We start from the raw sequence: 23,033 nt of genomic DNA, 5'->3' as shown, positions 1-23,033 counted from the left end.
CGTTTAGGGCAGTGGTGGCTAACCTTTTGCGGCTCCCGTGCCAAAAATTGCGCTCGCCTGCCAGCTCTCAGAAGGCAATGCGCACCCACATTGTACACGTGTGCGCGATTCCCCCACGCCGACCCCTTACTGGCACTGTGCATGCACACACACCTCCCAGCTGATTTGGGGCCCGTTTCATCACTTTCGGTATTTTTGGAAATACAGGAAATGACGAAACGGGCCTTTTTTTCGGCCTCCAAAGGCTGCAGAGGCTTCCCTCGAGCCTCTGAGAGGCCGAAGAAGGCCTCAAACGGGCCAAAAATCAGCTGGGAAGCATGCGCAGTGCAGGTAAGTTTGCTTGGGGTTTGCATGCCCGTACAAATGGCTCTGCGTGCCACCTGTGGCATGTGTGTCATAGGTTCACCATCACGGGTCTAGGGGCACGCAGGGAGGACCTTGAGAGAGGATGGAGGCCCTGGTTCAAGAACCGGGTTGGAGGCTAAAGCAACTTCTCAGAAACAAGGCAAAGGTCTATCAAACAACGCAACAAGGCAGACTTTGGCCTCCAGACCCAGCCCAGGAGGAGCAGACGGTCACATGGAGTGAGGAGTCCTCCCCAGTAGAGCAGGGGTGTCCAACTCAAGGCCCGTGGGGCATATCTGGTCCGCCGGGTGCTTAAACCTGTGTAAATTGCGACCGTATGTTGAGGTAGGGCAGGGATCTGGTAACTTTAAGACTTGTGGACTTCAACTCCCAGAATTCCCCAGCCAGCCAACAGCCAGCCAGCCATACTGGAAGGTATTACATGGAGAGAGAGAGAGAGTGTGTGTGTGTGTATATGTATTATGTATGTATGTATGTATGTATGTATATGTGGATCTTTGGTTATTCAGGTTTTCTCCTGTGTAAAATTGGAAGTATCTAGGCAACGTTTTGATGAAGTCTCATTCATCATCTTCAGGCTTGTGTCTTCGGCTTTGTGCTTCTCGAAGCCAAAGACACAAGCCTGAAGATGATGAATGAGACTTCATTGAAACGTTGTCTAGATACTTCCAATTTTACGCGGGAGAAAACCCGAATAACCAAAGATCCACATACAATACCCACGAAAACCTCAGAAAAAACACACACACACACATATGTGTGTGTATGTGTGTGTGTGTGTATTTGAGCATCAGTAGCGCAGTGGTTAGAGTGCAGTACTGCAAGCTACTTTTACTGCAATTGGGCAGATCGAATCCCACCAGGCTCAAAGTTGACTCAGCCTCCCGTCCTTCCGAGGTGGGTAAAATGAGATCCCAGATTGTTGGGAGCAAGAGGCTGACTCTGTAGACCGCTTAGAGAGGGCTGAAAAGCACTGTGAAGTGGTATATAAGTCATATAGCTATTGCTATATGAGGGGGGAATGCACCACTGTCTATAAATGGGGAGGCATGGAACCAACCACTTTCAATCCTTCCATAAATCCTATTGCAACTGGAAGACCTGCAACTTAGCACTTAGTAGGTCTTAATTTCCAAGACTTTAATTTTGCTCAGTGGTCAAATAAAAAGGATGCCTCCTGCGGCATCGCTTCTTACCCCCGGAATTCAAAATGGTCCAGTCCATTGTGCCTTTGGCTCGCATGTCCTTTCTGATGCACAGGACTCCCCATCTCCTGAATCAAAGGCCTGAAATGCTGCTAGCCCTTGCTCTTCGGCCACTCCATTGAGGAGGAGGAGGGGGGAGCCAATGGCATTGCAATCTCTCTGGGATGAGTAGTGAGTCCTAATGCCATCTGGGAGTAGATATGGAAAAGAGGTGAGATGTCAGGCCACGAGGAGGCTGGATTGCTGAGAAAGGAGGATTAGGTTCTGCTACGTCCTCCACAAGAGAGTCTATGATAACTCGCCACAGCCAACTCTTTTAATGATCCCATAATCCCTTGCGGGGGGGGGCGTGGAGCCTGGGCAACTGAGCTAGCAGAGTGTTTTACTGGCCGGATACCTTTTCTGTTGCCAATGCGGAGTTTTGTTCAGCAGGTATATTCCCATTGTGCCCAGAGAGAGAGTGAAATATCTGCCTCTACCAAGGATCGAACTCACAGCCTCCCCCATTGTGAGGCGAGAGGCCACGGCGCCACGCCTCGCCCCAGCCAGCTTCCCACGGTTAATTCGCCGCAGAACAATTCCGTTTTAATTATTTAACATAATTTGAACGTTGTTTTTAAGTTTGGTCATTTACAATTTCATCTGGTCCCTCCTTTGGCATCCTTTCTTTAGGATGGCTCTCTTATTTTCCACCATTTGCACTTTAAAACGAGCAGAGGGCAGAGTTTATCATCATTGGCTCTGATGAAAAATGGGTTTTGGTATCTGGGGGAAAAAAAAAGGCAAAAAAAAGGCAGATGTATGATTGCTGTGTGTGGGTCTTTGTGGAGCATGTATTTGGGGTGACCCCTAAACAGGGAAAGGAAGAATTAAGGGGTGGGGGAAGCAGCCTTTTTTCTATAGGAGAAGTTAAAGAGAGCAACCGCAATCCCGGGCTTTGGGAAGCTTGGAAATTCATACTGTTGCTTCTCCACGCACAACGCGCACACAAAAAACACTCCCAGGTCAGAGGCTCATGTTGCCTTTTTGCTTCCTCTGCCAGGGCAGGGTGGAAGTTGAGATTGGGAAGGAAGGACTGAAATTTGAAAACGGCGCCTTCACTTATTACGGTGTGTCCGCACTTACCGCTCCTTCGTCAGGTGAGTCCTTCGCTCCGTCTTGAGGTGAGCGGCCCTGGGGTGACCCAAAGGGGCGTGGCACAAGGGCAACACAGTCAAATAAGCAAGGAGAGTCCCTTTATTATCTCCAACTTTGCCCCCAGTGTCCAAGTTACCTTCAGGCTGGAGAAAAACTCTCCCAGGAACAGCCTTCAACCGTAGAAAATTCAGTCCAAAACAAGGGACACGCAAACTGTAACTTAAAATCCAAACCGACCAACCTGAAGTAATTAGTTTGGCAGGGCAGGAGCAGGAATTCCAGACTTGAAATCACGGCAAAACACACACAGTTGGGAAGATGCCAGGAACACGGATAAGCCACGACGGCGCAAGATAAATTTACATTTGCTTCCAACAACTTGCTGTGCGCAGTTTCCTCTTTTTATACACTGTGTTCCCAGCTGCAGTTAAATGAAGGGAATCAGGGCCCTTTCCTCCTCTGTAAGCCACGCAACTCACGTTGCTCCCTTCTCCATTCCTCCCTGCATGCCCTAAGGGTGAAGAGAGGGTGGGCCTGGGTCTTTTTACTTTTTAGCCAAGGCAACTTTAATACCTTCGGAACTGTGGGCTGGTTTCCGTGAGAAGAAAAGTTTAAAGAAAAAGAAAACAAAGTTAATGGCTTTGATATCTTATTCCCAAGCCTCCCCCAGTGTCATGCCTCTGTTGGAGTCTGACTCCGAGGGAGGGGAGGAACAGCCGACAGGAAGTGGGAGTGTGGCTCCGGAGGTTGTGGAGGAAACTGGGGAAGGGCAGAGGCTGGCTGGCTCATCCCCTCTCCATCCTAGGGCACGCAGGGAGGAGAGGATAAGGGAGAAACATGAATGGCGTGGTCTATGGGGGAGGAAGGGGCCCTGATCCCCTTCATGGGCTGCAGCTGGGAGGACTGTTTAAAAGGACAAAGTGCGCATGGCCCAGTGCTTGAAGCAAAGTGTGTTTTATTGTTGTCTGAGCTTATTTATCTGTAGTTTGGTTTCCTCCCCAACTGGGATGGCTGCATTATCTGGTAGAAGTCTGCAAGCGTAGTAATCCCTTCAGGGTGGTTTGTGTTTGGGTTTTTTTTAAATTTCAAATTAACTTTACTTTGGGTGCAGACGGCATTTACTCCCTTCGTAAACTGTTTTCTTTAAGAGTTTGATTTCCAGCCGAGGATAATTGGACATTGGGGACCAAGTGGGAGGCATTCTATTTTTTGCGACCCGGTTATTTTTGTGTCACGCCCCGGATCGTCACACCCAGCGTTGCTTTTTCCTTCTCGGCAGTCCACCAGTCCCCAGTGTCCACTTTACGGATGAATCGTCGCGAACAACAGGTTGACGGCACAGACCCCACCAATTATTCGGCATATTGCCCTGACTACACCGTTCGGGCCCTCACCGACCTGCAGTTCATCAAGGTGAGCGCCTTCCGCGGTTTGCCAGGTTAGAGGCTGGGAGCGGGGAGACGTTGAAAGTTGGGGACGGCTCGGCAGAAATGTATTTATTTATTTGAAAACTAGCTGGATAGCCGTGCTTCGCTACAAAACTATGTGGTGGGGCTTAGTTTTTGGGGGGGAGGAAAATAAGGACTGGGGGGGAATTCTGCCTCTTGTCTACCAACATCCATCGGTATTCATCTGGCTAGCGTCCTGTCAGTGTGTGTGAGAGTTGAGGGCTGTTTGAAAACTGGAAGAGTATTTGCTGTGTGAGCAAGGAGGAGACAGTAAGGAGCCTGGGTGTGGCTTAGCTCAGCTGTTCTGTACTAAAGCTGCTTGCTGCTGTGAAACTAAAATGGAAACTGAAACTGAAACTCCTCTGCTTGTGTTTTGCATTTGGAAGAGATTTCTTTTCAGGTGGGGAGGGGGAGTAGAACTCCTTAGCATCAGAGCGTGTTAATAATAATAATATAGGAAATACTCTAAATGCTCTGAGGGTCATTTCGAAAAATCCTTTCTTAGTGAGCCCCTAGAAGCCAAGAGGAACCTACGTGCCAAATTTCAGGCTTGTAGGCTTTACGGTTCTAGTTTTTGGGGAGGAAAATAAGGAGGAAAAAATTCTGCCTCTACCTACCAGCATCCATCAATATTCATCTGGCTAGCGTCCTGTCAGTGTGTGAGAGAGTTGAGGGCTGTTTGGAAACTGAAGCAGAATTTGCTGTGTGAGCAAGGAGGAGACAGCAAGGAGCCTGGGCGTGGCTTAGCTCAGCTGTTCTGTACTAAAGCTGCTTGGTGCTGGGAAACTGAAAAAGAAAGTCCACTGCTTGTGTTTTGCATTTGGAAGAGTTGTAGCATGTTGCGGGAGCAATAGCGTCGATTATTATGATTAACACTGTTCCATCCATCTTCTGCCCTGCGAAGGTCACCCGTTTGCAGTATCTCAATGCCCTCATGGCCTCGAGGATACAGAACTCGCCCCAATCCCCCGAGGCTGTCGATCTGAAAATCATCCCTAGCAGCCAGACCAAGCTCCTGAATGACAAAAATGCGGCAACAGGTAAGCCCCTTCCACGTCCGGGGCGAGCGGTTGGGACCGTCCCCTGATTATTTCGGTTCTGGGCAGCCCCCTTGAGTTCCCTTCAGAAGCCTTGGTCCCCAAGAGCTCGCAGTCTCCTTCGGCTGTTCTGACCCAAACCCTTTTCCAATAAGACAAACAATAACCAAAGGGAACGGAAACCTTTGAACGAGTCTTACGAATCCCTGGTTAAAAGGCTGCTGCAAACTAATTAACTTTGATAAGCACAAGCCTGGCCAAAACTGTGCGAGGCTGCCAAGAATCACAGATAAGAAATATTTCACAACACAAAAGTCTTCAAATACCGAATTAAGATACTGTAATGTCCACGAGGCTGAGTTTCAAAACGTCTTTGCTTCCTGCAAAGAAGGTCCAATTCACAGCTGGCTTTTATCTTCTTGAAGGGGGGGCCATTCCCTTGCAGCCTTACTCCCGAGTCACCCGTGCTGTTGCAACGGCTCTTTCCTGCACGCAGCCCTGCATGCACGCGCAGTTGGCACAGGCTCCTCGGGAACCTCCTCGTCGCGGCTGCCAGCCCCCACAATCTCCGAAGGCAGCAGTCCACTCCCTGATGGTCCTGGCCCCTCATCTGAGTCCTCGCTCTCCTCAGCCGTCCGCACCTGCTGCCGGCTAACCACTACATCGGCCTACAAGATGGCACTGAGGAAAGTTTGGTAAAGGCCGGAAATGGGCCTTTTTCCAGTTCCAAAGAGCCTCCGGAGCCCAGGGGAGGCCGTTTTCGCCCTCCCGGAGGCTCGGGGAAAGCCTCAGGAGCCCAGGGAGGACAAAACGACCCCTCCCCCATGGTGCAGGAGGCCGACTAGGCCACGCCCACCCAGCAACCGGGCAGAGAACCCCCTCGCTGAAATTTTTGAAGCCCACCCCTGGAAAAGGGAATTAAAAAGGCCTGGTTGGCACCTTAAAAGCATCGGATAGGGAGGGAAGGAGCTGCCCGCGTTGCTTTGCGGTTTATGAGGGAAAGGAGGAAAGGTGGCGTCCTTTTTTGAGGCCAGAGCTTTGTGGGAGCTAAAGGGCTTAGGGAGAAGGCGATGATGGGGCAGGAGGGAAGGGTGGCCCAGGTGGGGGGGTGGGTCACATCCAGCCACTTAGGGGGTGCCCCTTTCTCCAGGCGCCTCACTTGTTCTCTTTCCGTGGCGTCTGCTTTCTGGGCGCTAAAGGCTCTCTCTCCCGTTTCTCTTTCTTCTTCCTTCCAGCCTTCCCGCTAAATCTCTCTTTCTTTGGCACAATTGAGAACCACATTTAACACAGGCCTCTCTGCCATAGCCTGGAGTCCCTTCCTTTTTTAAAAAAGTCACAAGGTAAATATCTTCAGATTTCTCCTTCGTTTGTGTGTTCTCTCTCTCTCTCTCTCTCTCTCTCTCTCTCTAGTTCAAGCCTTTATTGTCAATGCACAACATGTGTACAATGAAATTGGATGAGCCTCCCTTGGTGCAGCCCACCCAAGAGCACAGAATATATATCAATCAATCAATTAAAAAAAGAAATCCCCAAATAAGTAATAAGCTAGCACACATTTTCCCATCTCTCTCTCTCTCTCTCTCTATGTCTTTCTCCCTCTCTCAATCTCTTTTCCTCTCTTTCTGTCTGTCTCTTTCCCCTTTCTCCTTCTCAATCTCTTTCCTCTCTCTCTCTCTCTCTCTCTCTCTGTCTCTTTCCCCCTTTCTCCTCCCTCAATCTCTTTTTCGTCTCCCTCCTCTCTCTTTTCCTCTCTTTCTGTCTGTCTCTTTCCCCCTTTCTTCTTCTCAATCTCTTTTCTCTCTCTCTCTCTGTCTCTTTCCTCTTTCTCCCTCTTAATCTCTCTTCTTGTTCTCCCTCCCTCAATCTCTTTTTCCTCTCTCTCTCTCTTTCTCTTTCTTCTTCTCAATCTCTTTTCCTCTTTTCTCCCCTCAATCTCTTTTCGTCTCTCATTCTCCCTCCCTCAATCTCTTTTCCTCCCCCCCCCTTCTCTCCTTGGTGTTACCCTTACGGGGCTTAGGGGCCAACCCTGTGTCAAATCCTCAAGGTAAGATTTCAAACATCCTGGCTGGGATGGGAAGCCAACATGACATTGACAGGGGTTGCTCCTCCTCCTGGGTTGACTCAACCAAGCCACGAGGCTCCTGAGATAGGGTAACCAGATTGCTGGAGGATTCTGGAAGTTTGAAAGCTGCCAAGGTCAACAAAAAAATACCAGCCTAGACCTTACGGTGATTAGCATGAGTTGGACAAAATGGCATTTCCTGGAGTGGTGGGAACCGAGAAGGCCCACCTGTCTCCAAGCAATCCCTAAAAGAAGAATGTAAACTTTGCAGGATAGTTCATCATCATGTCCATTAACGTAAGGAAGGAAAGACATTTCTTATTTAGCTTATCAATTTCAGGGTCCCCTAACATACCCGTTAAGTAGGCTAGCCCTATTTGTTCCCCCTTGGCAGGTAGAAAGGCTGTTATTGAAAAGAAAACCATCTTCTATCTTCAGAAATTGGGCCAAGGCTTTCAGGAATTGTTTTGCAGCTTGCAATGTCCGGCTTTCCCCGGAGAGAAAGTTTCTCCTGTCAGGATTCCAGCAATTGCCCTAATTAAGTCATGATTGTCAAACCAAACTTCAAAAAATGTCAAAAGGATTTATTAGAGGCGATATACTGGCGCTGCCCTGTATGAAGCAAACTCTGGCCTATATAATTTAAAATCCCCTGTGACCCTGTTCCCTCCCGCCCCCCTTGGGTGTGTCATAAATAAGCTTCTCCAAGGCTGGGCGTCATTATTCACATCCTCCGATTAAATATATTCGCAGGCAAAAGCTCTGGTAGTTTAGTTACAATCTTTTAAAGAGAAGAGTTGGGTTGGACTTCCGCTTCCAAACCGTTGCACTGCTCTTCCAGATTGGCTTCCTCCTCCTCCCTCTTTTTTTATGGCAACTACTAAAACAGGCCCAGGGACGTTTCATGAGTTGACATCCCCTCCCTTAGATTATTATCCTCTTTGGCCGCCCTGCCACTGCGACGACGGTTGCGCCGTTGCCTTTCACAGCGGCTCCTTGTCTCTCCGCCTTCCAGGGAAATGCCGAAGCAAGTTCAACCTTCAGGAAGAGACCAGCCAGAGCACGGGGGTTTGACTTCAAAACACGTGTGGCGTTTAAGAGCTGCAGGCGGGGTGAGTCCAGGAGGGGCACCTCACCCCCCTGCACCCCTGCCTCCCTTAAAACCTTCAGCACTTCTCCTGGCTTCAGACGGACTTCTTGTTGGGCACCTGCGTTTCCAAAAGACGGTAATGAGCCCGGCCTTCTCGTGCGGGGAAGAGACAGGCCTGGCTGGACCCAACACCAGCAGCTTCCGGTGCCCCGGCTGGGCTACTAACACACAAGACATTTGTAAGCAGTGCTTGACTGTGGAGGGTTGGTAGGACCTGGGCCAAGATGTGTCGGTGGCAGAGAGCAGCGGCCAGCAAAATACAGACGGACGCTTTTGATATTTGTGGTGCCAACAGGGAGGCGGCTGCCAGGCCCTTCCTGGCTCATTGCCTTCTCCGTGTCACCCGGCCTCTCTCTCTCTCTCTCTCTCTCTCTCTCTGCTTCCACTTCCTCGCCGTGCTAATCTCTCAACCTTCTTGAAAAGCACTTGCCAGACTCGGCCAGATTTTGCGTCAGCGGCCTCAAAGGTTCACGGGTGCCGCTCGTCCTTGCCTCGCTTGGTCTACAGGCCCTGATCTCGGCTCTGGGACCGAGCCCGCGGGCCTGCCATCTTGCCACGGGTTCTGGGTCCTCGCGGATCTGGGGTCGCAAGCCATGACTCTCGTGAGTCCCCAAGCTCACCCGAGTGCCTGTACAGGCCCAACGATGCTCCCGCCCCACCCAGTCCTTCCTCCCTGCCCAAACAGTGCCAAAGATCAGCTCTGGGGACCCTGCGTCTCTCTCTCTCTCTCTTCTGCCTCCTGGCATCAGCTGCCCTGGACCAGACGGGACTTCCGCCAAGGGACTCTTGCCGTAAGAGGAGGGGCAGATGGTTACTTACCCTCCCCCCCCACCGCAAACCTGCTCTCCCTTCCATGGCGGCCGGCCTAGAAAAGTCGAATGTCAGGACTGAGTCCTCCCCGCTTTCTCTGGGGCTGCCCTCTTTTTTTTTTTTTGCCTTCGTGGGAAGGACGCCCGTTTCCCTGGATTATCTTCGGTCTTGGATTTCTACTTCTCTCACTGGCAATCCTACGTTTCCCTTGGGCGAGAGAAACTTTCCACTCCAGCTTTGGCAGAGAGACCTTCCCTCCCCGTCCTCCTGCCCTCTCGTTGCTCTACACAGTGTTTCCCCTCTGGGACACCCACCCACCGGGTCCCTAAATCTTATTTTTTAAAGTCTATAATAAAGAATCCGAGGGATTCCGGGAGAAGAGAAGCCCCGTCCCTTTCTCTCCTTCGTTCGGCCTCTTCCCTTCCTGCAGCAAACAGCGGAACGTAATCCGGATCGTTTGCGTGTCTGGTTTGGGTAAATTAATTGTAACCTGCCCACCAGCTGTACCTTCCCAGGGAATTGTCTGTCCTTACACAAGGTGTATATAAGTCCCTGATGGCAGCAGAAGAAACCTGCAACTTCTCTCTCTCTCTCTTTTAATTGAGGTGAGTATCGTCACGATTCAGGGGCAGAAAAATACCATGCTGGAGTTTTTTGGGTCTCCCAGCCACAAGAACACCTAGGGATGAAGGCCTGATTTGGGGGGTGGGGTGTGTGGAAGGAACACCCCTGTCCTCTCTAAAAAGAGATGCGCTTTTTAGCCTGTTTGCTGTGGTGAGACCCAAGCTCTGCATGCAGGATTAGACACAGTTAAATTTCTTAAGGCAGCAATTTGGCTGAGATGAGGAGGAGGAGGAACGGGTACCATGGGAAAGTCCTGACTCTCTCAAGATGTCACACGCGCCCGGTGGCTCTTACACACCGAAGAAAACAGGTCTCTTATTCCTCATCCTTTTGAGGTCACTGCTGGGCAGATGTGAATGTCCCTTTCCCCCATTTCTGTTGCCTCTTGGTCTCCGCTCAAGGTCTAGCTCAGAGGCGGTTCACACCGGTTCAAGCGAACCGGGTGTTAATTTTACATCTGGTTCACCGAACCCGTAGTTGCAACGACTGGCTGGCCCCCCCCCCCCCCCGGAGTCTCCATGCAGCCCATCTTGAATCCCAGGTAAGTGCAGGGCACACGGGGAGGTTCGGGGAGAGGGAAAAGTCCTGGAATGGTGGAGACAGGTCCGTTTCCGGCCTCCAGAGCCCAAGGGAGGCTGTTTTTGCCCTCCTGGAAGCTTGAGGAAAGCCTCCGGAGCCCGGGAGGCCAAAAAAAACCATACACAAACACACACCACCACCGTGGTGTCAAAAAACTGACTAGGCCACACCCACCATGGCCACAGCCAGAGAACCTGGTTGCTAAATTTTTGAAGCCCACCCACGGTTCCAGCTAGTGCACTGGCACAACACGCTAAACTAGGTTAACCTTCTCCTTATCAGTTTTTGTTCGTTCTACAGTTTAGCACGTGGGGTGAACCCAGTTTGTTTGGTCAGTTTTCAGATTGGGGCTAACTAGGGGGAATTTCAGAAAACAGGTTCCTCCTCCGGTAACCAGATGAAGGGAGCGGATCTTCCTCCTGCCTTCCTAGAGAAGCCGCTTTATTTTTCTTTGGGGAGCGTTAGAGCAGCTACCATCGCCCTCATTCTGCGGGCCGTCGTACTTCCAGGGAACGTATCCGAGATGCTTTCAAGAAGGCAACCGTGGTGAACGCTGGCTTGCAGGTAGAAAGGTAGCACAGCAAAGACCAGGCGAACGTTTTGTTGCCTGGAACTGTGGCCTGAAGGACCCTCTGCAATCTACATCCAGGGTGGTGACTTTGGGGGAGTTCCCCCCTCCCCACGGAAATTGGGGCCTTAGATGTCTGTTCAGTGGGTGTAAATAAAACAATTTTCCTTTCAAGTCCTGTTCCAGCCTAGAAAAGACAGGCGGTTTTTCAAGGCCAAGCTTTTGTCGCAGCCACAATTGCTCTCCAAACTCATCATTCAGGACACAAAAATAACTTTTATTATTTACAAAAGAAAAACCACATCACAGCAGCACCGCCCTCACAAAGTTTTTAGGGAAGGAAGTCTCAGCGCTGTACAATCTGCTGCCTAAGTGGAGTATTTTTCTGGAAACCCCGCCAGTCTCGCCCATGTGCCCCTCCATTCGTGGTCAGGGGTCTTGCGGTGGGCATGGGTGGAGGGTCCAGTCCTGAGGTGATACCGGAGACCTTGGCCCACGGCTAAACAACCTCAAAAGTCAATCTTGACGCCAGACTGGCGAATTGCCTGCGCACAGGGACCTGGTATGACTTAGACCAGAAATCTCCAAACCTTGGCAACTTTGAACACTTGTGGACTTCAACTCCTAGGATTCTTCAGACAGCCATGTTGGCTGAGGAATTCTGGGAGTTGGAAGCCCACAAAGTCTTTAAAAATGGCCAAGGTTGGAGACCCCTGACAGACCAGTGGCGATGAGGAACTATGGTCCTCTTTTATGACCTGTGGACTTTAACTCCCAGAATTCCTGGCTGGCTTGGGAACCCTGGGAGTTGAAGTGCGCGGGTCATGAAGAAGCCATCATTCCCCAGACTTTTAAGACAAAATGGAGTACAGTATCGTTTGTGACTGCTTTTGGGTTTGTGGGTGGGTGTGTCACAAACCGACGCAAAGAAGTGACGTTGGCATTGGTTTACAAAGGAAAATTCAAGTAATCGTCTCGGCTGCCCTTCCTCTGGAAAAGGGAGAAGGGCAGGGCGGAAATAAATAAATAGTCACCAGAGCCGGTGTAGTATGAATCCTGTTCCAGCTTTAAGAGAGAGAGCAAGGCTGGCTTTCATGGATGTCTGTCCCGGCTCTGGGGCACATGCTCGTTGAAGGCAGATCTTGAAGTCATGAATAGGTAGAGGTCAGTAGGGACAACTCAGTTCCCCCTCCAAGCAAAGGAGTTACTATGGGTTACTGTGGAGTTACTATAGTCCGTCATGGGGCTTGCAAAAGGATAGCCAGCCGGCCCAGTACAAACTTGGCACCGTTGGCCGTACTTGGCCCCTTTGTTCATTTGGAGGAATTGTGTTGGGAGGTATTGGTGGAGGAGACCTCTGCCTGTCCAGCAGCACCAAGGAAGACCACCACCTCTTGTCTAATGTACCAAGGAACAAGGGTGAGGACACCCAGGGACGCAGGGCCAACAATGGGTAGAAATGGTGGCAGGGGAACAGCTGCTGGTGGCAACTTGAGATGGTCAACTTGACATGGCCAACTCAACGCAGGACAAGAGTTACACAAATAGGGAAGAACAGGGGTGTCAAACTCATTGAGGGGCCGCATCAGGGTTGTGGTTGACTTTGGGGAGCTAGGTGGACATGGGTGGGGGAGTTGCAGCCAACTGGGTGGGCGTGGCCAGCCTGAGATTCACGTCGGAGGCGCCTGGGGTGGCCCAGCTGGGGCTGAGGAGTTCCATTGTCTCCAGCGCATGCCCGGGGGGTGGAGGTGGCGGAGGTCCCTCACCGACTCCAGAGCGGCTCCACAGATCTAAGGCTGACTGCATTCCAGCCCAGATGGCTGCCACCAAGTTTTAGGTCAGTGCCCAGCCGCCTTCAGCTTCCAGGACAGCCTCGTGGGCCCAATCTAACCACATCGCAGGCCAGATCTGGGCCCCAGGGCCTTGAGTCCAAGACCGCTGGAATAAGGGGAAGACGATCGTTAAAAGGATGCTGAAGGAGGGACAAAATGAAATGTGAATGGCAAAAATTAAAAAGTAATTTTTAAAAACTTTTTCAATTTGAATTGCTGAATTGTCCTGCGGCGAGTTGGCCGTGGCGAGTTGTCTCGTCCCAACTACTGGTGGCTTCATAGACTGAAGAGAAGGGGCCCCAAAAGGAAGGCGGATATATTAATCCCCTGCTTCACCAGGGGATGTTTGACTCATTCCAGAGAAGTGGGGTGGGCGAGAAGCTCAAGAGGATTTCAATCTGGCCTCCCTCCAGTGGCCGGAGGCTCGTTCCACCTCTGGAAGAACATTTCCCAGCCCTCAACCCCAGCATCGGGGAGGGCCGTGACGGGATGCCCCTTCCAGGGGAGCTGCCTCCTGGAGACCACCGGTGTATGTGGTTTGAAGCCAGGCCTGATCATCATCCTCTTCATTTAACCACCCCCATAATAGAGTCTGGGCAACTGAATGGAGCTAGCAGAGTCTTTTACTGGCCGGATGCCTTTCCTGTCGCCAATGCGGAATTTTGTTCCGGCAGATTTATTCTCAGTAATCTCTGCCTAGGATTGGCAGAGGATTGAACGCTGCCTAGGATTGGCAACCTAGGATTGAACGCTCAGCCTCCTGATTTTCGTGAGGCGAGAGCGCCACCTCTGCTTCCCCTTAAAATTTGAGCTTGCTCCTCCGCAGATCCGGGGAGCAGCTGAGCCAGCGGCACCGACCCGGGGAGCAGAGAGGCAGCGGCAGGGCTCAACTCTCCGCCATTGACAGTCCCTTAAAACCCTGCACCTCCCCGAATGAGTAGCTCCTTGGATTTGGTCCGTTTTGGCCCTCTGGAGTTGGGCAGGGGAACCTCGCACCCTCTCTCTGGCCTTTCTCCTTGCAGCCCTCTGGCTCCTGGGATGCTTAAGCCCCCTGGACTTTGGAGGCTGGAAGGCAGAGCTGTCTTCTTGCCCAAAGCCTCACCAGGCTGCCCTCTATGGGTACCCAGGAGGAATGCAAGTGTGCCTGTCCCTTACCCAGTTTTGCTAACACGCACAAAATGTCTCCTTGAGAGACAAAGCTGCAGGAGCTCCTTAGAACAGGGGGCGCCAACCTTTTGGACCTCAGGGACCACCAAACGCATCATTTTAAACCCCGCGGACCACTAAGATGAATGTTGACTGATGGTGGCTTGCTGACGTGGGTGGGAAAGTCGGTCCCGTATTCCAGAGCTGCAGGAGTCACAGGACTGGCCCTTTGGTCATCCCGGAGCAGCTGCTTCTCCACCCGGGTGCACCGGCCTCCCACGGACTGGAGGAGCTGCTCCGGGATGACCAGAGGGCCAGTCCTGTGGCTACTGGCAGCTCTGGAATATGGGACCGACTTTCCCACCAACGTCAGCAAGCCACACCCGGGCGGATTTCCTCCCCGGCCGTCGGTCTCACCTCCCAGTTTCAGCTCGCGTGGCTCTACTCAAAGTTTGCGCTCGGCCAACGGGTGGGCAGGCCATGTGGGCAGCCTTGTGTTCCCGCACAGCCTGGATTAATTGCTTTCCTGGGAGAACATTTCTCTGCGGACCACCAAAATATTCTCGCGGCCCGCCAGTGGCCCCCGGCCTACCGGTTGGCCACCACTGCCTTAAGAGCCCAGACGGTTGCCCCACATCAGCTGGGGATGCAAGAAGCCCAGGATTGTTATTACTGTTGAAGGGGGTCCAAGAGATCTGCCCAGTTTGGTGCAAAAAAAAAAGGGGGACAAGGATGGTGAGTTGGTCACAGGGTGGGGGAGGCTTGTAGAGTCAACACCCCATTACTTCAAGCCCCCTGCCCTCCCCAAACACACACTCAGCGGCTCCTGGCTAGGTCTTGCTGCCGGTTGGCGCACATTTGAAGCGTTTCCCGGATGCCAGTCTGCCAGTCCTTCACCAGGTCTACTGGGGTGACCGCCTCCTACCAAGACACAAGGTTAGAAGCAAAGTAGGTTTTTTTCCCCATTGGCCACAGATGCCATAAAGCTCGTCTCTGCGGAGATTTCAGATTAAGAGTTGGAAGGGACCTCGTAGGTCATCTAGTCCAACCCCTCTACTCACCCAAGCGGGAGGTGGTATTCAGCCGGTTCTGACTGGTTCTGGAGAACCGGTAGCAGAAATTTGGAGTAGTTTGGAGAACCGGCCAATCCCACCTCACCTCTGACTGGCCCCGCCCCAATCTATTCTCCGCTTTCCACGTCCCAGCTGATTGGCTGGGTCTTCTTTGGTTGCCCCGCACAGGAGAACGGAGCTGGAAAGCAGGTTAGTGGGGTGGGGAGGGAAGGGGGATTATGCAGTCTTATCCTTCCCCAGGAAGGGGAAGGGAACGGAGAGTTTGCAGTGTCCTTCCCCTGCCATGCCCAACAAACCAACAAGCCACAGCCACAAACGCCACGCCCACCAAGCTATGCCCACAGCTGATCGGCTGGGTCGTCTTTGGTTGCCCTGCCCAGGAGGATGGAGCTGGAAAGCAGGTTAGTGGGGTGGAGGAGAGAATGGGGGATTTTGCAGTAACCTTCCCCTGCCACGCCCACCAGGCCACGCCCACAGAACTAGTAGTAAAACAAATTTGAATCCCGCCGCTGCCCTACACCATTCCTGACAAGATGTCAGATGGATTCTCAGTTCTTCAGGTGCGTTTTCAAAATGGCTATTTGTAATTCTTTTTAAAGTACCCTTCACACTATATTCCCGTGCATTTTAAGTAATTTTAAACATTGTCCTTATTAAAAAATAGCTTTCAAAAATACCACTACATATGGTAAAAGCGAGTGAGGTGAAATTATTTAGGGAAGTTAGATGCAATGGCCAATTTGGATGCAGATTTGGGGACTTTGCGTTACATTTGCCGATTCCATGGTAACTGGTAATCTAATAAAACGCTGTCCTAACAAAGGCGATAATTTATATAACAAAGTTAGATCTTTGAATTTGGCATAGGATTTCCCCCCCAGAGGCCCCTTCAGTAACAGTGTGGTAGCCGATGAGCACTGCTGTAGTAGGAGGAGGGTGTTTCTTTTCTTAGGAACATTAATCAATACCTCTCCTGTGTAACTGATAACCTGGACTGACGGCTACAGAACAGACGAGGCTTCTGTTACTGAAGGCTCACCGGAGGTTTTTAAAAAGGGACTGGACAGCCACTTGTCCGAAATACTTGAACAGGGGGCTGGACTAGAAGACCTCCAAGGTCCCTTCTGGCTCAATTCTGGAACTTTTGTTTCAGTTGCTTTTTGAAATAAAGAAAAAAAACACCTTTGGGACTTGCTTTGTCTTGTTTCAGCAGCATGCTAGTCCACATGAGGAAGGGCTAGCCCGTACCTGGGCTCAATGGCCACTCCCAACTCTGCTGCCTCAATTTACTCATCATTCGGTAGGATGGTTTTTTTACTATATGCAGAGGATGTAAAGAAGTGGCTGCTATAAAAGAACCTAATATTCCCACTAAACGGGAAGGCAACTGCGGGACATTTTCACCTACTGCGCATTGCAGCTCTTCCCCCACCACCGCTAGTAAAGTCTACCTTCCAAATGCACGCCGTGCCTGGCATTCCTCCCCAAAACTACAAGATCATTTTTTTTTCTTTCGCCTTTTACTCTCCGTAAAGGTGTGAAGGATTCCCCTCCCTGCACCTATGTGCTACTCGTTCCCGGCTCTAGGCGAGCGGTGCTCATCTCCGTTACAAAGCCGAAGAAGAGCCAGCGCTGTCCGAAGACGTCTCCGTGGTCATGTGGCTGGCAGGACTAAACGTCGAAAGCGCACGGAACGCTGTTCCCCTTCTCACCAAAGGGGTCCCTAGTTTTTCTACTTGCACTTTTTCTTAACATGCTTTCGAACTGCTAGGTTGGCAGAAGCTGGGATGGGAGCTCACTCTGGTTAATGCGGCGCTGGGGGTTCAAACCTCTGAACTGCCAACCTTCCTGATCAACAAGCTTAGCCACTGAGCCACCGCATCCCTTATGTACTCTCAGGAACACTTCATAAAAAGAAGCACGTGTAATGGAGGTATGCTTCATCCTGAGCTATCTCTGATCGCTTCAGCCACTGCAAGAGACTCCTTGAGGTGGCGGGGAGGGAGACTCTGCTACATGCTCTCCTGTGATTACTTTAACTTGATTGTCATTGCACCTCGTACAATGAAATTAAATGCCATCTTCAGTGTACATTTATACACAAGAAAGCTATAAAAATAACAGAAAAAAAACCCCGCATCCTTCACGTTCTATACAACTGAATTGGAAACCCTTCATATTGCATTCATATTGCACTATGCAGTAGAAAAAGTAGGGACACGTTGGCTCAGCGGCTAAGATGCTGAGCCTGTCGATCAGAAAGGTCGGCAGTTCAGCGGTTCGAATCCCCAGCGCCGCGTAACGGAGCGAGCTCCCGTTCCTCATCCCAGCTTCTGCCAACCTAGCAGTTCAAAAGCACGTAAAAATGCAAGTAGAAAAATAGGGACCACCTTTGGTGGGAAGTTAACAGCCTTCTGTGCATCTTTGGTGTTTAATCCTGCTGGCCACATGACCACGGAGACGTCTTTGGACAGCGTTGGCTCTTCTTCGGCTTTGTAACGGAGATGAGCACCGCCCCCTAGAGCCAGAAACGAGTAGCACATAGGTGCGAGGGGAACTTTTGCACAGTAGGATTCAATATAATTACTGCCCTGGGATAGAAGGTTTTTCAGCCTCTTTGTCCTTGTTTTTATTGTCCTGTACCATCTGCCAGATGGTAATAGTTCACAAAAAAAAGGGAGCCCAGGATGAGATGGATCTTTAAGAATGTTTTGAACTTTCTTACGGCAGCGGGAGCTAGAAAGCTCTTTGAAAGAGGGGTTAAGGGCAACCAACGACAAGGAATGGTTAAGAGGTTAACTTAGGGGTGTCCAATCGTTGGCAATTTGAAGACTAGTGGACTACAACTTCTTGAATTCCCCGGCTAATTTTTTTTTTTTTTTTTTGCTCACCTCATTCTGGATGCTAAGATTTGCCCCGTACATCAACAAGGTCTTCACCGCCTGGAATCGTCCTAGCCTGACTGCGTCGTGAATAGGTGTATCTCCTTCCTGCCCAGGGAAAGAAGGGATTGTCTGCATTCGCACAACACATTTGGTTTGGTTATGAATTCTCTCAGGGTTTTGTTTCTTTTTCCTGGCCTCGCGCAGTGCTTTGGACTAACCAAAAAAAGACTGGGTTTGCGTTTGCATTTCAGGTTAAGCCACCAAAACCCGGTCTCGAGTAGGTAGTCCAAATGCATCTATTGCTGGGTGGTCCCAACCTTGCCAACTTTTAAGATTTATGAATTTCCAACTCCCAGAATTCCCCCGTTTTGGCCACCGTACGACATTCTTTTTGAGCATTTTAAGTCCCGATCACCCAAGGTTCAGACTGAAGCAAATACCTTCCTTACTCTCAATGTTTCTCTCTCACACACACACAAAAAGATAATTAGGAGAATATCACTATAATGAAGGCAGGTGAGCTCCTGGCAAGCCAGATGTCTGAAACACCACCTGAAGATGCACCACGTGACATTGTACATGTCTCAGATTGGATGGCCAGTTTTAACTACTGTGGGTGGGAACTTATATGTGATTTTTCGCACCCAGTGCCTCAGATCTTGAATTCTTTTGAATGCTACCACTTATGATTTCCAGTAAAAAGTCCTTTTCTCTATAATCACAGAGTCTAAGCGTTTCTTTCTTGGATTTTGAATGAAGCCTCACATGACAGCAGGAGTGAGATTCTACCGGTTTGGAGTGGTTCGGGCAAACCGGATGTTAAATTCGCATCTGGTTCACTGAACTGGTATTTGAACCGACTGGCTAGCCCCGCCCCTCCCCGGAGTCTCCATGTGGCCCATTTTTGATGCAGGTAAGTTCAGGGCCTGCATGGGGGCTCGGTGGGGGGAAACGGGCCTTCTGGAAGTCCGGAAATGGGCCTATTTCTGGCTTCCGGAGCCCAGTGGAGGCCATTTTGGCCCTCCCAGAGGCCTGAGGGAAGCCTCCGGACTCCGGGGAAAGCAAAAAAAGACCTCTTAGAGGTTTCAGTAGGCCATGCCCACCATAACCACACCCACCCAGCAGCCAGACAGCGAACCAGTTGCTGGGATTTTTGAATCCCACCCCTGAATGAAGGTTGGGATGGAGACGGCCAAGATAAGGTACCCCTCGATCCCGTTCCTTCCCCCATTTCCTGCACCTTATCCTGGGCGTTGATCTTTGCTCCACAGGCAATGAGATGTTCAGCGCAGTCAGAGTGCCCGGTACGGACCGCCACGTGCAAAGGGGTGCTCCATAGCTACAACCGGAAGGAAAAGTCCATCGTGAATCCTCGGGAGGTGGCTCATTTAGGTACAGGAAAGGCGACGCCCTCCGTCTTTCCACCACTTACCTTGTCCCGGGTGGAAATTTTGGCTCCGCGGCTGATCAACCCCTTGAGGATGTCCAGATGTCCCCCGCGGCAAGTCCAGAACAAGGGGGTGGCTTCCAGCTGCACCAAACAAAGCAGAAGATACCAAGATCCTTCTTAGGCCGGCCTTCTCCAACTTTCCAAACTGTGGTCAGCTCTCCATGGTTGAGGGGGCGAATGGAGAAGACCTGCCAATGCGCCTCATGGAAAGTTTTAAAAGCTGATTTAGAGAAAGTCACTGGGCGTTCTGACTTGCTGGTTATTCCTATCCTGGATAGGAAAAGCATCAAAAGGTGCTAATTTGCTTCCTTGTTCTAAGGTTACCCAAACTGCCTTCTAGAACAGAGGGGTCTCCAATGTTGGCCACTTTAAGACTTGTGGACTTCAACTCCCAGAATTCCTCAGCCAGCTCTGTTGAAGTCCACAAGTCTTAAAGTGGCCAACATTGGGAGACCCCTGTTCTGGGGGGCCTGGGAATACCATGCAGCAGTCAGTCAGCAGAAGCAGCCTGCAGTCCTGCCCTCTCACCACTGCGCCACCGCGGCTCATAGATCGTAGCAAGTAAGCAGAAATGCGGCAAACCCACATCGCTTAGAAGCACAAGGCTGAAAGGGTCCTTGGAGGTCTAGACCAACTAGAGACAAGAGTCCTTAATGCCATCCCAGATAAATGGACGTCCAATCCTTGGCATGCTTTAACCAGCTTTCCGCAACCCGGGAGCGCTGCATCTGTTGAACCCTAACTGTCACGGCCCTGGTGGAGACTGACTCTGAGCAGTCAGGGGAGGACCCAGGCCCATCCCTTATCCATCCTAGGGCATCCAGGGGGGGGGGAGAGGATCAGGGTAAAATGTGGTCTACTCAGGAGGAGAGGGCCATGATCCTCTTCATGGGTTGCAGGTGTGAGACCTGCATAAGAGTTCGGACCTGCGTGCTAACAGACGCCGGAGACAAATTAGTGTTTTATTCCTAAAGAAGGTTTATCATGGTTGTCGTTCTTCCAATGGACTGTACCTGGTTATCTTCCTGAAGTTGGCAATTACTTATCCTGGTCTGCGCGGTTTGTTTTTTGCTTCGTTATTGGCTCTTTGAATTTGAACTGTGTTTCTTTCCTTTGAAATGTTATTTCGAAAATAGTTTACTCCTGCGCTGTGAACAATTAAAGCAGTGAAGCCAAGTTGAAGGCATTAAAGGACTTTTAGTTACGTTTTGGGTTTTGTTATATTTCTGATATACTCTGGGTCATCACACTAACTCTGCCAGGGAGGAGAGTTAGGGAGAGGCTGACAAACCAGGGATTCAACCTCTTTTTTTTTTTTTCTGCTGAAGGTCCAGGGGTCTCCAACCGCTTCGGCAGCGGCAGGAATCTGCAATCATGCGCGGTTTCTGCTTGCGCTCGCCGCTGGGGTGCCCCGATCCAGCCGGATTCGGGGCTATAGTTACCCCGTAGAGGTAACTGAACATAGGGGAGATCCGGCAGGGGTCAGGGGGAATTGCAACTCCCCTCCTCAGCTGGCTTAACTCCCTTTTCCGAAAGCGGTGGAGCGGCGGTCAGAAATGGCCGCCACAAAGAAGCTCTCATCCAGAAGTCCAGAAGTCTTAAAGCGGCCAAGGTTGGAGACTCCTGTCCCAGATTGCAAAGCCAAGAGAGAAAGCAATTATTGCTCTTTGCGCGAGACACCTGCAACACCAGCGCTCTCCGGCATCTCGGAAATGCTGGGATTGGGGATTTGTAAGCTGCCCCATCGAGACTCACCATGTCCCTTGGCTCCAGTTTGGCCCCCGCTTCCAGCAGCTTGTCCACGATCTCCTTGTGGCCCCGCAAACAGGCTCGGTGCAGGGCTGTGCATTTGAACTGTAGCAGAGAGCAAAGAGGAGCTTATCTCTTAGGGAATAATTCTCCAGCCTAATGATTCTTTGAAAAGATGTTCCAATTCCAGAGACCAACATATTTTTTTCTGAGACAAGCTTTTTAATTTAATTTATTATTTATGTATTTATTTGTCAAGCGATTATAAGATAACAGGTATAAGGATAAACATAGTTATGAATACATGAAATGAATATATATAAGAAAAATAAAAGAAACAATAGGACAGGGACGGTAGGCACGTTGGTGAGCTTATGCACGCCCCCTACAGACCTCTTAGGAAAGGGGTGAGGTCAATAGTAGACAATCTAAGGTTAAAGTTTTGGGGGTTTGGGGAAGAAACCACAGAGTCAGGTAGAGTATTCCAGACATTGACCACTCTGTTGCTGAAGTCGTATTTCCTGCAATCAAGTTTGGTGCGGTTTATCTTGAGTTTGTATCTATTGTGTGCTCTTGTATTGTTGTGGTTGAAGCTGAAGTATTCATTGACAGGTGAAGATAATTGACAGATAATTTTATGTACTATAGCTAGATTGGACTGAAGGTGGCATAGTTCTAGGTTTTCTAGGTCTAGAATTTCAAGTCTGGTGGCATAAGTTATTCTGCAATGAGTAGAGGAGTGGAGAACTCTTCTTGTGAAATATTTCTGGACTTTCTCAACTGGGTTAATATCGGATACATAATGTGGGTTCCAGATTGATGAGTTGTATTCGAGTATTGGTCTAGCAAATGTTTTGTATGCTCTAGATAATAATGTGATATTGCCGGAGAAAAAGCTATGCAGGATTAGGTTAACAACTCTTTTTTTTTTTTTGATAGCTTTTAAAAATAAAATGCTATTTTCTTGGTGGAAGGAAAAGAGAATCTGAGCACCTCTTCTAAAAATAATGCCCTTTCCAAACTTCCAAGGCTAAAAAAGACAAGTGGATCATTCTGAACAATGTTTCTTACCCAAACTATTTTGCCTGTATTATGAATGGCTCAACTAAAACTCCCAAAATTAACTGAACACCGAGAATCTTTGCTGGGAACCTCATAGGTTGGTGACTGTTCCCATTGTCCCTAACCATGGCCATATGATTTATCACTGCAAGGAATTATGGCCAAGCAAATTCTGGAACGTTTTAATTTTTAAAAGGTTTTTAATTTTGGATATTTCTGTGAGTATCCATCGGGTCTATAGATGGGGCTCCGTCAACGCCCCTGGTGGCCAGCAGGTGGCGCTTGAGTACCTTGGTAGGGTGTTGCGTTATGAGACCAGCTCAACTGGTAGAAAACCACTTGGGGGGGGAAGCAACATTTGGGCTTGCATAGTTCAGAAAGAGGCGGGGAAACACCCCAGTTTTCTGCCTCAATTCATTCAGACGTCCTGATCTATCACCCCAAAAGAGGCAGCATGAAGCTAAGCTCCCTATTTATGACCCCGTGGTCCCTACTCAGGGGCTATAAACATAAAATGTTAGAACATGTGAAATATTAACATGAAACTGTTTTCGATTGCAAATTTAAGCCCTCTAAAATGACTCGGGATCGGACTTCCGGTTTGAAGGGCTTCGGCGACACACAGGAATCCGCGATCGTGCGCGGTTTCTGCCTGGGCTCGCCGTCGGGGCGTCCCGAGCCGGCTGGTTTCGGGGCTAAGCCACCCCGTAGAGGTGGTGAAGAAGAGGGAGACTGCCAGCAGGGTCGAGGAGAGCCGCATTTCTCCTCCTCAGCTGGTCAAACTCCCTTTCCCAAAGGCGGAAGGAGCGGTGATCAGAAATGGCCACCTCAAAGAAGTACTCAACCGGAA

General features: G+C 50.2%; 3 protein-coding genes across 5 annotated transcripts in view; 2 read left to right on the top strand and 1 right to left on the bottom strand.

Annotated features, from left to right (window-relative positions):
* The window catches only part of CNNM4 (cyclin and CBS domain divalent metal cation transport mediator 4), a 117,240-nt gene extending 104,197 nt beyond the window's left edge, over positions 1–13,043 (top strand). For both annotated transcript variants that reach the window (XM_087938826.1, XM_087938827.1), the window contains one exon: positions 11,689–13,043. The gene's annotated coding sequence lies outside the window, so the exon portion shown is untranslated. The remainder of the gene's footprint in view (positions 1–11,688) is intronic.
* Positions 1–13,043, top strand: part of CNNM3 (cyclin and CBS domain divalent metal cation transport mediator 3) — a 45,442-nt gene extending 32,399 nt beyond the window's left edge. The window contains exons 5-9 of one of the 2 annotated variants that reach the window (XR_015744641.1): positions 2,614–2,710; positions 3,988–4,121; positions 5,061–5,196; positions 6,429–6,533; positions 8,271–13,043. Coding sequence is in view for 1 of the 2 variants with exons in the window: in XM_087938829.1 (XP_087794955.1) it covers positions 2,614–2,710; positions 3,988–4,121; positions 5,061–5,196; positions 8,271–8,329 (426 nt within the window). In the remaining variant the exon portion in view is untranslated. The remainder of the gene's footprint in view (positions 1–2,613; positions 2,711–3,987; positions 4,122–5,060; positions 5,197–6,428; positions 6,534–8,270) is intronic. The other variant, XM_087938829.1, reaches the window with a different exon arrangement.
* ANKRD23 (ankyrin repeat domain 23) overlaps positions 11,243–23,033 on the bottom strand; it is a 31,035-nt gene continuing 19,244 nt past the window's right edge. Inside the window, exons 5-9 of the mRNA XM_026715284.2 lie at positions 21,128–21,226; positions 19,355–19,453; positions 19,163–19,261; positions 17,929–18,027; positions 11,243–14,885 (exon numbers count right to left, since the gene is read on the bottom strand). Of these exons, the coding sequence (XP_026571069.2) occupies positions 14,781–14,885; positions 17,929–18,027; positions 19,163–19,261; positions 19,355–19,453; positions 21,128–21,226 (501 nt within the window). The 3' untranslated portion in view covers positions 11,243–14,780. The remainder of the gene's footprint in view (positions 14,886–17,928; positions 18,028–19,162; positions 19,262–19,354; positions 19,454–21,127; positions 21,227–23,033) is intronic.

The sequence above is a fragment of the Pseudonaja textilis genome, chromosome 9 (genome assembly GCF_049901715.1).
Source record: "Pseudonaja textilis isolate UNSWEBS1 chromosome 9, rPseTex1.2, whole genome shotgun sequence".
NCBI lineage: Eukaryota > Metazoa > Chordata > Lepidosauria > Squamata > Elapidae > Pseudonaja > Pseudonaja textilis.
This window is presented reverse-complemented; position numbering and strand designations above follow the sequence as displayed.